The following is a 17,279-nucleotide window of genomic DNA, read 5'->3' on the forward strand; positions in this document are numbered from 1 at the left end:
AGCTGTCAAAAAATTGCTGTCCCAGAGTATCTGGCTGTAGCTCTATCCTGATATCTTGTGTTTTCTCCTTGCCTCTGATGTATCAAGCTTCTCCCTATTAAAATAAGATGCCTCATGCCAGGACTGAGTATCTTTTGGTAAAATCTGAAGCTTGGCTCCTAAGCAGTGCTAGAGCTGTGCTAGAGGAAGGCCATTTCCTTGTCTTCCCTCTCTTACTGCTGCCTTCTGTACCCCATGAAAAAGGGCTCCTGCGGGTCAGTGGTCCTGAAAAATAGGGAGAAACTTGATACTTCATAGGAAAGAAAAAGAGCACAAGATGTCAAGATAGAGCAGGTTGGGAGTCTGCAGCAGGAGGGGGAAATTGTTGAAAATTTCCATTCTTTCCATTGTAGACAGAAAAGCTGTTCCATCAGAGGAGCTGCTGCTGTGCAAGTGGAGCAGCACTTCAGGATTCAAACCGAGGAATGCCTTGATCATCATGGTTTTTCTCTGTGCTACATGTCTTAACAGTCATTGTAGATTGGCTATCAGGAGCCTAATAGTCTACAGTATGGAGTGTGATGTATTGTTCTGCTTACTAGATAGATTAGCGTAATAATAGTATTTGCTCAATAATAGTATTTGCTGTGGTATAATATGGTATGGTTTGGTTTGCAGGTATGTTGATACACTGAGCAGATGTGGGTAAAATGATTTCCTGGTCTGGATAAGTATATATTCAGTTTTCTTACAGGCCTCAGACTTTCTACACTGCTGTTCCTTTAACATCATGTATGCTGATTCATATATACTGTTGTGTGACATCGGGAGGAATTTGTATAATTGTTTAGTTTTATGTCTACTGTCATATAACAGAGATTTTTATCATCTATTTGAAGGAAGCATTACTTAATATCAAATATGATTTATGAAATTATCAGTTGATAGGGTTTCTTTATCCTGGGGGGTGGAGCTTGGGGATCACACTAAAAAGCAAACTGCAAAAATTATGATTTTGGATGTTATCTATGATGACTGTGAGACTTTACATCGATTGTCAGAATGGCAACATGTTATTAGACTAGCAGGCAAGAATAACATACCTCTTCTTTCAGTTTGGAATGGCCTTATTGGTGATAATGGATCTGCTCTGCAGAGATATTCCAGAGCAAATTGCAAGACTAGGAATCTGAAAAGGCTTTTCTGCCCACAAATGTGGCAAAGATTTGAGTTAAGAGATAAAAATGCAAATGCTCCTGGCCCTAATTACGTACATGTTATATTCAAAGTTGTGTATGAGTCAAACCTTGACTCTTATTTCGCTCCCCCCAAGAAAAACACTGTCAGGAGGGGGAGATTCATGCTGGAGAACCAGTGTGAATGTTACTGTTTATATGTATGTGTAGGTATTTAGGTGAACATTATTCTGCAAACAGTTATTTTATCCAAATTAGCACTGGCAAGCACCATTTCCCATGAGAAATTATTTGCCTTTATTTATTTATTCATTCTTTGGATTTATATCCCGCCCTCCCTGCTGAAGCAGGCTCATGGAGGGGAGGACATCTGGAGTTGAAAAGTGAAAGGCAGAGCAATTGTTAAATATCCCTCCCTCATGTGTGTCACTTCATTTCAAATCACTACTCTCAAATCAGCTTTTTCTAGAAAAATGAGTAATTTATGGTGGGCTGCATAAAGTTGCACTTAACCTGTAGTTAAACCCCAGAGAAAGAAAAGGGCTTGTTGTGGCTGTTTCATACATTATAGTCCTCACCCTGGCAAATATGCAATCTGAGTAGGCATTCTGTGGCAAGGGCCAGTGGGAATTTGTGGTAATCCTAGACTAGGGTGCATATGGGCTTTCAGGCCTATGTCATACAGCTCACATTTGTATTTCTGTTTACTTTTTCTATATTACTCCTTTTTGTGTAGTGTAATCAAGGATGGAATTCTAGCAGGAACTCCTTTACATATTAGGCCACACGCCCCTGATGTAGCCAATTCTCCAACAGCTTACAAAAAGAGCCTTGTAAGCTCTTGGAGGATTGGCTACATCAAGGGTGTGTGCCTAATATGCAAAGGAGCTCCTGCTAGAATTCTACCCCTGAGTATAACAGGAAAGGAAAAAGGAAAGGTCCCCTGTGCAAGCACCAGTCGTTTCCGACTCTGGGGTAACGTTGCTTTCGCAACGTTTTCACAGCAGACTTTTTACGGGGCGGTTTGCCATTGCCTTCCCCAGTCATCTACACTTTCCCCCCCGGCAAGCTGGGTACTCATTTTACTGACCTCAGAAGGATGGAAGGCTGAGTCAACCTCGAGCTGGCTACCTGAAAACCCAGCTTCTGCCAGGGATTGAACTCAGGTCGTGAGCAGAGTTTAGGACTGCAGTACTGTAGCTTTAACACTCTGCACCATGGGGCTCTTTATTAATATTAATAGACTAGGAGCGAATCAGCTCAATTTATTTTATAGACTGAATTTGTATTGTGGCACACTCATTGAAAAATCTGTGTCCTCCAGTACATGGAAGCTTTGGATTCCTTTGGGGAATTCATCCATCTTCAGCAGAGTTACATCCTTTTAAAGCCACTGATGTCAATAAACTTGGTATGCTATATTTAGGATGTCAATGTAAATCACTCACTGTCCTGAATGTGAAATCAATTATAAAAATAAAATAAATAAATCTGCATGCATACATGTAGACTTCAAGGCGATACTCCATTTGGGATTTTACTTTCAAGTTTGCAATACCCAAAACATGGACTTTGAAGGGATTATTCTACTTTTGCCCAAAGGCTTTGAGTAGGCCTTTTATGGAACACACCAGACCAGCTAAGCTGCAAAAGATGCCCAAAGTAAACACAGAAATGTCTACACATTTCTCCAAGAACATTAATTTTTTCCACTTAAGCTTCAAGTGGAAAAGAGAAGGAAGGAGGAAAGTCATTGCAGCACCTGTTATGCTGCCAGTTAAACCCATTAGCAGGGCAAAGTGGGGCACAAACACGGCCAGCAGCAGAGTTAACAAAAGGATGGAGCTTTTGAAAATCACAGTAAACAATGTCAATTTGGAACCAGATTTCCAATTCCTCTGGGATACACATGCATACAAGATTTCTGTCACTGCAAAGAAAGGCAATGGGTAGGACAAGAGAGCCTTTGCTAACAGACACAAATTTACTAAAGTCTGTAAAGCTGATGGAAGGTTATCAGTAATGACCTCCTTTGTTTCTTCACCCCAGGTCAAGAAGGCGGTCAGTGCGAAGGATGTCTTGAAGACACAAGCCAAGAAGTGAGTCCAGTTCAACATGGACCTGCATTCACCAGGATTTTTCATACTCCCTTCCAAGGTAGGGAGAAATATTTGTGACGTATAACTGAAAATGATCACTCCTACTGAAACTAGGAAATCCTCGAATTCCACAGAGAGGTTGAAACGTGTCCAGGACCACTGATGAGTTTGGGTCAGACAGTAAGTAATAACAACAAAGATAATAACAAAATGGACCAAGGAGCAGAGAAAGCTAAGCTGGGAGACAAGTTTAAGAGTTTTGATAAACACACAAGGCAGGAGGGCTACAAATGCAATTGCTGACCACGTTCTCTCAGTCACTGGTAGAGCTGGAAAGCTATGTGACAGCAAGTTCCCACTCACAACCAGATACAAAATGCATGTCATGATCAGTTCCATCACTTGGGTCACATTGACAATTCTGCCACCAAATTTCGGAAATAGCTCTCTGCAGCAGGCATTAGCAATGTCTTCATATGTGCCTCTCACTCTTACGAGCTGCCCATCTTCATTTTCTTCATACAGACAAGCGATTAGAATTTTGCCAGTGTGGCAGCAGAAAACCGCAGCCAGGATAATAAGAAACAGCCCGCTGTATCCACTGTGGAGTAGAGCATATGGCAGACCTAGAACAAAAATCCCCTAGAGACACAAATAGAGAGGACAAAAAACCCTGAAGCAAAATGTTTACTAGAAACAACCCTTTCAAACCCGCAGCTGCTGGCGGATACCTTTTGCTAATTGCACAGAAGAATCTCTGTTACATTAACTTGTCTCTGCAAATAATAGGTGCCAAAAATGTGTATATTCATGATGAATTAAGTTAGCAGGAAAAAATAACTGCTGGCAGAGGCACAGAAATCCAGATAAGCCAGGAAATTGAAGACAAGCAAACTATGGAGACAAGCTCCTATTAAATATTAAGTGCTATTTGATTGTGGGCATAATTTAAAAGGCTGCAAAGCAGTTATTTAGTCAATGTGCATATTAATGTTCAATAGTGGCTCAATAATGGTAAAATCAAAAAGGTTTAGCTGTCTACACAATGTGCTTAAGTAGGAAGATGGCACTTTCAGCAGCAATGATGGATAAATAAACATGAATACTATATGTATTTCTGTCATATTCCTTCTCTTGTCTGCATTCTCCAAGAAACACTAAAAGAAAAAGTCTTCATCCTACCATCTCTACTAGGTACTATCCATGTCTTCTCCACTCTTTAGGTGTGCAGACTATGAACTATTTATTTAGAAAAGTATATACTGCATCTCTGCAGACCATAGATGTCTTGAAGTTAAATGTAGAAGACAAAGTATATGTTTCTTAGGATTGCAGCTACTCAGTTACATAAAAATGGACTAGTGATTGTCTAAAATGTTGGGAATAGAGAAAATTCCCAGCTTTTAAGCATTTTAAAATAACAATTATATTAGAACTGGAGGAAGAGCTCCATTTTGGCTTGATGGCACTTCTTCAGAGTACCTAGAATAATTTTTGACCCTCTCATGTTCAGCATAGCTAATAATACCTCTGTCTTCCAAGGTCCTGTTTAAGGAACAAAACTTCTATTGTCTGAATTTCCCTTGGATGTTTTGTGGTTGGCTACACTGTGCAAAAGAAAACCAGAAATACTTACATGAAATTTAAATAATAGTACTATGCCTATAATATTTTTTTAAAAAAATATAAACAAAAAGGATGTGCAGCCATTCAAATGAAAGTCTTCCATGAACAGTACAATTTTCTTTTTGCCATTTTGTTCACATTAGTACAGAAACCAGAAATCTCTTGAACAATAGCTGTGGATAAAAAAAGAGATTCAATTTCAGATAAACAGTCCTCCTCGACATTTTCTATTTATATATAACAAAGTTTTAAGCTATACTGAGGACATCAGTCACACTCTTGTCAGTGTTTCACATTTCATAAAATGCAATTGAAAGAGAGAAAAATAGGATAAAATTATTTATGTAGTTAAGTTATCTTTATTAGATTAATGTCTTATCAGCATGAGAATAACTGCAGGGGATGCGTTTGTTACCATCTAGCCTGCTGTTCTTCCAGAGAGAACCTCCAATTTAACTTTCAATAGAGTAACAGTGCAATCCTAAACAGAAGTAAACCCTCCCAAAGTCCCAGTGTTCAAGAATGGTAGGCACAGGCAGGGACAACCCATTCACAGCAGCAACAAAGCAGCCTGCAAAGACAGAAGGTGAGTTTGCTATACTCAGTGCACATCCTAATCAGAGTTCCCTCTAAGCAGAGTTAACATGAGCTAGCTCACAGATTTTTAGCCTCTCACACGTTTTTGTCTTAGCTCAGGAAGGATGACCCCAGAGCACAATAGTTAATGCAGTAGCTCACAACTTTAATGGCAGCAGCTCACAACTTTAATACCAGTAGCTCACAAAGTAGAATTTTTGCTCACAAAACTGCAGTTTAGAGAAAACATTAATCCAGCTTGTGTATTTTGGAGCAACTGATTAAAATTAGGTCCAGAAAAGTTTAACTTTGTTTAGGATTGCACTTAGTAGTTTTGATTGGAAGGAGTTAATAATGAATTCCTCACTGAACTAGAAGATGAAGGTAACATTATTTCAGATTGGTCTTGGCCCATGGCCCCCAACGTTTTTGGCACCATGGACCTCTTTAGTGGAAGACAATTTTTCCATGGACCAGGCCGGAGCAGGGGGCGGGGGGATGGTTTCAGGATGATACAATTGTGCACTTTATTTCTATTACATTGTAATATATAATGAAATAATTATACAAACTCACGGCCCGGTTGCTAACAGGCCATGGACCCCAGTCCGTTGCTCAGGGGTTGGGGACCCCTGGTCTAGGGTGGGCTCTTCTCCTCCTCCCATTTAGTCTGTCTTTCTCATTCAGTCTTGGTCTGTCAGAAAATGTGATCAAGGTGTTGCATCATGGAGATTAGCAAGCATTTCTTTTCCTAATAATTGTTGGTATTGTGGGGAAATTAATGCAAATTATATCCATATTTATTAAATTATTCAGCTAGGCACTGAATTGATGGCAGTAGCTCAGGTCGTTAGTGTAGTGGAGGTATACTTGACAGCTGCCAGAGATGTGTGGCTTCATCAGTCCTGCACCTTGAATGTGAAACAGATTGCCATCTCTGCTTGGCTTGCTGCAATAAACTTTAGACTATTCTTACACTTTTCTCAATCCCTTCCTCCCCTTTTGCTTTGGTCATGTTCTGATTCCTTCATAAGTCCATGGTGCCAATTTCTGTATTCTAAAATAGCAGGACTAGAGTTTTCCTTCTTTGGATTGTCTGAGTTAGGCTTTGATAGAGCCTGCACTCTGATTAAAAAGCAGCTTGAACAATTAGACTGGAATCGTCTTATATCAGATGACAAAGAATTTTTTTCTTCATTATACCTGGGTTTACTTCAAGACCATTTGTCACCAATAACTATCTTTCTTTCTTTCTTTCTTTCTTTCTTTCTTTCTTTCTTTCTTTCTTTCTTTCTTTCTTTCTTTCTTTCTTTCTTTCTTTCTTTCTTTCTTTCTTTCTGTATTCCACCCCTTCCCTCAAGTGGGCTCAGGGCAGATCACAACAAGAGTTAAAACAATTTAAAAGTACAAGTTAAAACCATAAAATACAATAAAACAAATAACACATATATCACAGGCAGTGGTTTCCATTGGGCACATTCTATATATCAGTACAGTAGTAGGCCCAGAGATGAAATAATAAATTAAGATAAAATAATATAGCATCATGGCAGGCAAGGGAGGCCAAGCAGATGGAAATAAGGATGTCCATTGCCTCAACCCGCCGGAACAGCTCCGTCTTGCAGGACCTACAAAATGGCATCAAATCAGGTAGAGCCTGGATCTCCATAGGAAGCTGATTCCACCAGGCTGGGGTCAAGGCCAAAAAGGCCCTGGCCCTGGTTGAGGCAAGCTGATCATCCTTTGGGCCAGGGACAGTCAAAAGATGCTGCAAAGCAGAATGGAGTGATCTCTGGGGCACATATGGGGAGAGGCTGTCCTGCAGGTATGTCAGTCCCAGGTCACGTAAGGCTTTAAATGTTAAGAACAAAACCTTGAAGGGGATCCGGTATTCTATTGGTAGCCAGTGCAATTGGTGCAGCACTGGTGGGATGCTTGCCCATAGATGCAATGCAGTTACCAGCCGTGTTGCCGCATTTTGCACCAGCTGGAGTTTTCAGGTCAGCCACAAGGGCAAGCCTGCGCAGAGCGAGTCTCAGTAGTCCAATCTGGAAGTTGCATGGATCACTGTAGATAAGTCCTGGCAGGACAGGTAGGGCATTAGTTGTTTAATCTGCCAAAGATAGTAAAAGGCAGATCAAGCAACTGCTGTGATTTGGGTCTCCATGGAAAGTGAGGCATCCAGTATCACTCCCAGGCTCTTCACCTTCTGGGCCAGCACAAGAGGTGCACCATCCAGGGTTGGGAGCCGAATGCCCAACTCTACCCACCCCCCTCATGGCTCAAGTACAGAACCTCTGACAGCTGGATTAAGCTTCAGCCAACTTAACTGCAACCATTCAGCCACAGCTTCTAAGGCCCTGGTCAGATGATCTGGGGTGGAGTCTGAATGGCCATTCATTAACAGATAGAACTGGGTGTCATCTGCATGCTGGAGACAACCCAGCCCATGACCTCGAGCAATCTGGGCAAGGGGGCGCATATAGATGTTAAACATCATGGACGAGAGAATAGCTCCCTGAGGCACACCACATTCAAGGGGGTGCTGCAAGGAGGTCTGCTTGCCAAGCGCCACCCTTTGTCCCCAACCATGGAGAAAGGAGGAGAACTATTGTAAGGCAAACCCCCTGAACTGTAATATCTCAGAAAAATCAGCCAACTGGATTGCACACTATGAATCAGAAGCAAAAGGTTTATGTGAAGGTTTATGTCAAGTTATTCTTATGCTTTGAAATGCATTGTTACAAAGAAATTTTCAGATGGAACAAGTGGTGGGGCTTCTTTGAAAGGAGCTGACAAATTTAGGATAGAAGTTCTAAATCTACTCTATGACTGCTTGACAGGGCTCTTTTTCTGGCACAAGCTCCTCTGCATATTAGGCCACGACCCCCTGATGTAGCCAATCCTCCAAGAGCTTGGAGGGCTCTTAATACAGAGCCTACTGTAATCTTCAGGAGGATTGGCTACATCAGGGGGCATAGCCTAATATGCAGGGGAGCTCCTGCTAGAAGAAGAGCCCTGCTGCTTGGTAATCCGGTTAGGCAAGAGGATTGACCTATATGAGCAGATTGCAAAAAGGTTCAAATTCTTCTCAGAATTGGTAAACAATTCTGAAATTGATGGAGACAATATTAAACTTAAAATATCATGTTACAAAGATCATTGACCACAAATTAGTAAATGAATGTTATCAGTTCAAAGAATATTTACACCTTAGGAAATCCCAGAACACAGAAGAAAATACGCCACCTAAAATGCAATGTGCCGAAATTCTTCATCTTATTTGTGAGCAACACCTGACTGAAGTGTTCCCTAATATTACTACTGTGCTTAAGCTGTACTTAACAATGCCTATCACAAGCTGTGAAGCAGAAAGGAATTTCTCAAAGCTTCCCTTTATAAAGAACAAATTTTGGCCTACCATGACTGAAGAGCACTTAAATTTTATGTGCATAACGTCTGCAGAAAGTGACATTGCATGGAAGTTCACATATGACAAAATTGTATGCAAATATGTTTCAAGTAAAAACAGAAAAACAGAGTATTTTGTAAAAATGTGTTTCATGTAGTAAGCATTCTCATAGATATCTAAAATGAAAGATTACATTGACTATGGTCTTTGCTATGTTTTATTGCAACATTCTGTTTTATTGTAACATACAGCTACATCATGCATGTATACAATATTTCCCTAATTTTCACCTCCCATAATTCAGAAACAATAAGGCATAGCCTAGGGATTTTTTATTCACACAAATGTCTTTGACATGGGAGCTAACTCAGTGCAGCAATTTTAATCAGAGTATAAGATGCAGTGGTTAATTTTTTAAAAAAACTGGTGGCAATCTGCCATGGAGCAACCCCATTGAAGAAGATAACAGCAATTACACAGACCTCATTGCTGGTGGGATAGACCTCGCCGTATGGCCCATTTTCAAGGATGCCACCCCACCACCCTGTCCTCTGCCATTTGGGCCTTGAGGTCCTTGCAAGGGTAGCAAGGCCCTTTGGACCTTGTTGGATGTTGACCTATTGTTGCTGGTTGCAAAGGGGCCTCCATAACAGTTCAAGCTTCAGGGCCCCAAAAATGTCGATCTGTCCCTGATGATGGTTGTGAGATAACAAATGTGACAGCAGGCTTGCACTTTAAAATAAAGATAGGATCTTATAAGAGGGAAGCTGCATGCCACTCTTAAACTTCTCTGATTCTTTTTTCCTCATAGAATCTTAAATTAACATCTTGTGCTGGAATGGCGTTGTTCTGATTGCATTTACAATAATAGCAAATCTCCCCAACATAAAATATCCTTGCCATGGTTGTCTTCTTGAACCATACAGTTCCAGAGCAAGGGGATGAAGATCCAATCAGTTCATGTGTGTGTGAGGTTAATACTCATACTATGAGCTACTGTTTCTCACTATCAGGGCAATAATGCAATAATGGCACAAAATGCAGCTATTTGAAAAAAAATATTCAATGCATTAAAAGCCCTAAAGTTTACCAGTGGTACAGGAATGCTGTAAAAACAAATCACAGGGCTGCAAAGGTTAGCTCCCATTAACCTTTCTCAGTTTCTGCTTTAGTAATGCAAAGGCGATGTATTTTGGTAATCCTAAATGTTTTTACAGCTACATACTTGAGTATATCTACAGACCTGACTGAGATGAGAATTAAAAGAAAAAAAAAATACTCCCAGGAGTCTTTGTGAAGGGGCAAAGGGTTACTCTATAAACAGAGAAGGAAACTTCTTATGAAGGTCATTTCAAATATATTGTTTTTGTCTACTTGTAGGAAATGTACTGTCCTAGTGCTTATTTGAAGTACTACATATAAGAACTTTTAATCTTTATAAAAAAATGGATTACTAGTTGATATTTTGACCGTCATTTCTGTCCAGAATTAGTATGCCATTGGCATTTTGTACATTATAAAGCACCATTACCAAAAGTTCTTGGTTTGAAGTATTTTTTCTTCTTGTTTGCTTTATTTTTATATGTACAGAAAAAAATTGTATTGCTGAATGCTGCTTGGAGTTAGACTCCATTCTTTTGTTTGTTTTAAATAAGGAGAAAACCACGCTTTGTGATTGTAGGCCTTGAAATGGTGCCTGAGAAAAGAAACCTCAGAATATTGTTATTTTAAATTCATTTGCCTTTCTCCACATAATTGTACATTTTCTGGCTGGTTTTACCAAGAATATAACACCTTTATCCAATGCTGTTTTAAATCATTGGCCTTGAGGAGTGATTGTAATTTGCCTGCTTCAAGCTCACAGGCCTGTACAAATTAATTCAATGCCTGCTGCAATAAAATGTAAGAGGAAAATAACATTTTCAACCATAAGTGAATCCTGAATTTCAGAAAATGAATGCTCTAGCTTTGGATTTCCTGTATTGAACACAGGGTTAGATAAGATGGCCTATAAGGCCTGATCTTGCTAAAAAGCAGTTTGGACCATGTGAAGCTGTTTTGGAGTTTCTGTGTTCTAGAAAAGGATTCTGACAAGAAAACCACTCCTGGATGTCTCATCATGTTTTAACAGGTATGGAGCTGTGATATGTTTAAAAGGAGGCCTACGTCAGAGGTGTGAACCTTTTGACATGAGCACAAGGGTTTTTGGCCTATGGCTCTTCACCTAGGGCACACAGCTGGGGCCCAGCCATTCCATACAAGAAGGTCCACCACTACTGCAGAGGGAAACTGACACCAATTACTTACCAGGAAACCAGGAGTATAGAACAAAACCTGTGTAATGGGCGCCAGCTGTCACCTCTTCTTCACAGGGTGAATCAGAGTTGGTCCCTGTACCAATGGAATACTCATCCAAGCAGCAGGGTCGAGAAACAGACCCAACAGGTGAAACACTGGGAAGCAATAATGTTTCCCAGGTACAGCTAGGCTGCTCATTCTGGCAGGAGATGACAGAAAGGACAGAAAGACCAGCACCTCAGTCGCCACTGGGTTCTGCTGAACCAGTGCAGTGTAGAAGAAGAATGGAGCTCTTGACAGCTTTGGGGAGAAGACAGAGTGCTCACCTAATGGCACAGCAGCTATCAGTGTTGATTCCTGGAGCAGAGTCTTTACAAGAGCAGGATTGAAATGCTGATAGAAAACAGCAAGGACCTACATCTGGAGGATGAGGAATCCACTGGGAAGAAGTGAAACCTGGGCTTGGAGATGAGTCAGCAAATGGAGGAAGTTGCTCAGGAACATTCTGAGCAACTCTTGGTCATTAGGGTTGCCAGTCCCCAGTGTGGGTAGAAAAAGGACAAACCTCTGTGTAATTGCAACCTCAATAAAATATAAAATATAAATAATTCTTATAAATCGAGTGCATAATTTAGTTATCAATTCTACAATCTCAAAACCAACATCTAAACAGAAAGCTCTACAAAAAGATGCATACAGAATAAGACCAGAACAGAGAATCCAGTAATAATTCATTATATTCCTAAGTAAGCCCAGCTGGGTCTTTTTAAAAAAAATAAGACTCTGTTCCAGAAAGGCTGTTTATACGTCCCAAAAGGTACAAATATGATCCAACAACTTGATTTCAGCTTCCAGCAATGAGTAGACTGGTGATATTCCAGACCGTGTTTTGCTGATGCTTTTTTCAGCCCAATTCAAGTTGAAATTCTGCAAGTTATAACCAATAATAAATATACATTCTACATGCAACATATCCTGGTGCCAGTATTTCCAATCCTATCTTCAAAAATACTTGCAAAGATGCAAAGACAGTTTCCAAGACACTTGTATCACTGCAGACTTCCAAATGGTTGTTCTTTTCTTGAATGGCCAAAGATTCTAAGCATCATATAACAAACAAAGAGGCAGCAGGTGTATGCAATTCACAGCATCCCATTAAAGAGAAAGAGTACTAATTAGCCAAGTGTCAAATTGCAAAGTCAGATCAGTTCATATTGCACACTAGAAACACACAACTTATAAATAACAGGACAAATCTCAATCATTGTTAAGACCATTAAAGTTTTAAGCAAGAATATCCATTTAATCTCCCGTTGTAATAACTATTTGTTAACATCGGTTAAACTATATACCTTGGGGACACACTTTTAGATGACAAAAATGGGTTCGTTACAAGGTGCTGATTATTACCTTTAAAACCCTATATGGCCTAGGACCTGCCTACCTTAGGGACCGTCTCTCCCCACATGTTCCCCAGAGAGATTGGGATCACAAAACCTATTAGTAATCCCCGGGCCGAAGGAGGCCCGATTGAAATCAACTAGAGACAGGACCTTCTCAGTTGTAGCCCCGTGCTGGTGGAACCAACTGCCAGATGAAGTGAGGGCCTTGTGGAACCTTGTGCAGTTTTGTAAGTAAGTAAAGTAAGTAAAGTAAAATTTTATTTATATCCCGCCCTCCCCCGCCAAGCAGGCTCAGGGCGGCTAAGACTGTCCTGCAAGACTGCAAGACTGTCCTCTTCCGGCTGGCATTCAATTGACTGGCACCGGTACTCAAGAGAAGTGGAAGAAGGCCGTCGCCATTAGAATAGCACCAACTCTATAGTCTGTTTTAACTGTTTTAATCATTGTATATCTATTTTATTACCGAATATGTCATTTTAATACCTATTAATTTAATTGTTTCTGGGATTTTATGCTGTAAGCCACCCTGAGCCTGCTTCGGTGGGGAGGGCGGGATATAAATCAAATAAAAATAAATAAATAAATAAATAAATAAATAAATAAATAATATAAAAAACCTTAATGAGTCTGGCTCATGGTTCAGTTCCACTGTAGGCACATCTGTCACATGATTCCAAATTCTAGATCGGTGTTCTAACACCCTTGTCTTTATAGGTCTCATTGTACTACCAATGTACATTTTCCCACATGGACAGACCATAGCATAGACAGTTCTTTTTGTGGATCAGGTTGTGTTCTTATTTAAAATAATCTTAAAACCCATTCCTGGGTGGACATATTATCTGATCTGCAAACTAAACTTAAATGCCAGACAAGACCCACAGGCATGATGCCCCCCCAATCCCATCTCTAGTCCCATTTCTGCTTGTAAGATTTGACCTCACAAGGATGTCTTTTAAATTCCTAGTATGCCTAAAATCCACTTTAGGCATTTGTTGACATCCAAGAATATCCTTCATGAGGATCTAATATTTTTTCAATGATCCTTTTAATTGAATATGACAAGGGAGAGTACTTCAGTGCCCACATGATGCAGTTACCCTCCTGATTCTCATTAACATTACAGTGAGTAAATAATGCCTACACTCCAAACCCACCCTAGATTTTGCTGAGTGTACCACTCTCTCAGGGTAACCCCTATTCAAAAACTGTTGACCCATAATGGTACTGTCTTTAGCATAATTCTAAATAAAGGTGGAATTTCTTTTTATCCTTAAAAATTGACTGAAGGACAAGTTGTTACATAAATGAGTTGGATGGTAGGACTGGTAGTGTAAATACATATTTTTATCTGTTGGGTTTTTTATAGTTCCTGACAGCTAAGTTATTGTCACTTGACCTGTACACAATGGTGACAAAGAAAGTAATCGTATCCTTGTCCAAAGTATCTGAAGTATACATAAATGTTATAGAAGGATGCACACTATTTATTCATTCCATCATATCAACAACTGACTCTGGTTCCTATACCATCATCACATCATCAGTGTATCTTTTAAGCCAGACCACATGATAGAAAAAAGGATTTACATCCTGATTGCAAAAAAAATAAAAAAAAAATTCCAAGACTTCCATGAATAAGCATGCCGAACTTGGGGCAAAAGAACTGCCCATTTCCTTTCATTTTCAAAAAGAGCAAACAAAAAACCTTCCTCTTTAAATGTGAAAATATTATGATCCAGGACAAGATCCAAAAGGTCAAGCAACAAATGAGTAGGAGTAAGATTAATATTTGTAGAATCTAAAATCTCCTGTACTATTGCCCTTGAATCCTCATGAGGAATATTTGTATATAATGAATTTATATCCCTGGAGATTAAAACTGAGTTTGATGGAATCTGTAAATTCTCAGTTTTAGAAATGAAATCCACAGTGCCTTTCAGAAATCTGGAATTATAAAAATAAAAGGTTTCAGAAAGGAATCCAGAAATTGAGATAAAAGTTCTAACAGGGAGCATGATGCTGAAACAATCGGATGACTGGGGCAGGGGGGAGCCGGGTTTATAAATTTTTGGAAGAATATAGAAAACCGGCACACCATGATGTTCCTTTAATATAAACCTGGATGGATGCTAAGGTTGCAGCTGCAGTCCTGCTGGCTCAGAACCAGGCACTGTAGGAGTAGATTACCCAGTTGGCCAACACATTGGATTACCCAGTTGGCCAACAACAACTCCAGCTGCCCCTTCCCCCTGTACCTATGCCCCCACTTTAGGGAACATGGAGGAGTTCACCACATTCCTGGCTCAGTGCAAACTCTATATCGGGTTACAGTCACAGGATTTCCCAGATGAATGTACAAAGGTGGGGTTTGTCTTGAGAGACAGGTTTGCTCAAGGGACAGGTGGCCAGATGGTCCACCCCATTCCTCCTCAGCAGTCTCCCTTCCTCCAGGACTATGATAGGTTCCTGAGGGAGTTGAAAATGGTATTCACCAACCTGATATAATCAGACATTGTCAATAGACAGGGCTGCCTTTTGTGACAGGACCATGACACTGTGGCAGCTTATGCTGCTGAGTTCCAGCTCCTGTCACAGGATCTGGCCTGGAATGAGTTGGTTCAGATGGACAAGTTCATGGATGACCTTGCAGATGAGGTCATGGATGAGCTGGCCTATACCAAATGGCCAGCCACTCTCCTGTTACTGGTGGTGTTGCGTCTCCTGTTACTGGTTTTGTCTTCTGTCACTCCAGAAGACAAAGCTTCCCATTGCTCAGGTCAGTGCCCACTCCCATGCTGCCGACATAGGTGGGGGGGACAGGTGAGGGTGAATCCATGCAGTTGGGGGTGGCCTGGTCCCAAATAATGCCTGCAGAAAAAAATTGAGGAGAACCCACAATCTCTGCCTGTACTGTGGGCCTGTACAGGCATTTTGCCAGTTTCTGCCTGAGAAGTGACGACCTGAGGGTCTGTTAAACACTCAGACTCACTGCATCCCAAATGAGCTGGAGCAAATAACTGGATCCAGTGGGATACTTGATCCTGGAAATGGGCAACTCCTTGTTCCCACAAACTGCTCATGCTGAACAATCATCACCTGAAGACGCAGGCAATTATTAACTCTGGTGCCTACCAATGCTTCATGGATCTGGAATTCACCTGCCAGATCCCAACCTGGTCTAAAGAGAGCATTGCCCTGGTAGAGGCCATTGATAGCCACCTGTTGCAATCGGGGCTGGTCACTCATGAAGCAGAGCAAATTATGATGTATGTTAAGCAATATTGGAAGCAACTCTACTTGATCTGATGCAACATGTCCCAATTCCTGGTAGTCTTGGGCTTGACCTAGTTCAGTCAGCACAATCCCACCATTGATTGGGTTCACAGAACTGTCCAGTTCCCAATGGCCAACCAGGACCCACCCATAACCATGCTTTCTTGGGTGAGACCCTGCCAAAGCATGCCAGCAATTTGAACCCTGGATGGAAGTAGAGTTCCTGGGTCACTGCATCTCTCCCTAGGGGACACAGATGGATCCCACCAAGGTAGAAGTGCTGTTATAACAAGCCCTGCATAACCAGAAGGATTTTTAGCAGTTCGTAGGGTTTGCCACTTACTACCAGCAATTTATCCCCAACTTGGCAGTGTTGGCAGTCCCCTTGACCCACTTGTTGCAGCCCTGGGAGCCCTTCAGCTGGTCTCCAGAGGCTCAATAGGGAGTTCAAGCTCTGAAAGCAAGCCACAAAGTATAGTCAAGTCAAGTCAAGTCAAGTCAAGTTAGGCTTTATTGGCATAAAATATATAAATATATATATCATAGCAAATTAATTTAAAAAGGTAAAATGGAATGATTGCATACATATAAATCAGAGTAAGCATAAACATAAACTGTTTCTATGTGATCCCTTGGCATGCCTTTAAAACAGTGTAAAGAAACCACCTTATAAGTAACACTAGATGAAGAATCATTCAAAAGTCTAAAGACCTTAAGCGCATCGGAACAATCAACCATGCTAACCAAAAGAGGATGTAAATATTTGTGATGAAAATCTGTATACAAATAACAATAAAGAAGAATATGAGTAATTGACTCAACACATTTTTGTTTACAGAAGCAGTATCTGACTGAGTAGGCTGTCTTGTTGAATCTGCCATAAAGAATGGCAGAGGGCATGGTTTTACATCTGGCAAGAGAAAAAGCTCTACACTGCTGTGACACCTGCAAGACGGATAGAGATGAGGCCATTTTCCCAGTACTGAGAGGGATCTCAAAGCTCAGTGGGGAACCACAAGGTATAGATGGAACATTAGGTCTGGGACAGTGATACTCTGTATTCTTGGTGCTTGGGGGGACAACAGTGAGAGGGCCTCTGGGGGCCCAATTTGGCCCCTGGCCCAGCTTCTTCTGGCCCCTGAGTTTTGGCCACTGTGTGACACAGTGGTCCATTGGCCTGATCCAACATGGCTTGTTTTATGGTCTTATGTTCTAACTCAGGGGTGTCAAACATGAGGCCCAGGGGGCAAATCAGGCCCCCAGAGGGCTCCTATCAGCCTCTTGAGCAACTGGGCATTGTCTGCTTCCTTCTCCCTCTCTCTTGCTTCCTTTTGCATCACAGGTTCTTTGCCAAGCTTGCTCAATCACACAGGAGCTACAGAAAGCTTCTATTTTCTCCATTGGCTGAGACTCC

The 17,279-nt window shown here is 41.0% G+C and overlaps 1 protein-coding gene across 1 annotated transcript in view; it reads right to left on the reverse strand.

Annotated features, from left to right (window-relative positions):
• Window positions 1-2,751: 2,751 nt before the first annotated feature.
• LOC132586674 (vesicular inhibitory amino acid transporter-like) overlaps window positions 2,752-17,279 on the reverse strand; it is a 42,441-nt gene continuing 27,913 nt past the window's right edge. Inside the window, exon 2 of the mRNA XM_060258693.1 lies at window positions 2,752-3,916. Within this exon, the coding sequence (XP_060114676.1) occupies window positions 2,762-3,916 (1,155 nt within the window). The 3' untranslated portion in view covers window positions 2,752-2,761. The remainder of the gene's footprint in view (window positions 3,917-17,279) is intronic.

This window comes from Heteronotia binoei, chromosome 1 (assembly GCF_032191835.1).
Source record: "Heteronotia binoei isolate CCM8104 ecotype False Entrance Well chromosome 1, APGP_CSIRO_Hbin_v1, whole genome shotgun sequence".
In the NCBI taxonomy this organism is placed as follows: Eukaryota; Metazoa; Chordata; class Lepidosauria; order Squamata; family Gekkonidae; genus Heteronotia; species Heteronotia binoei.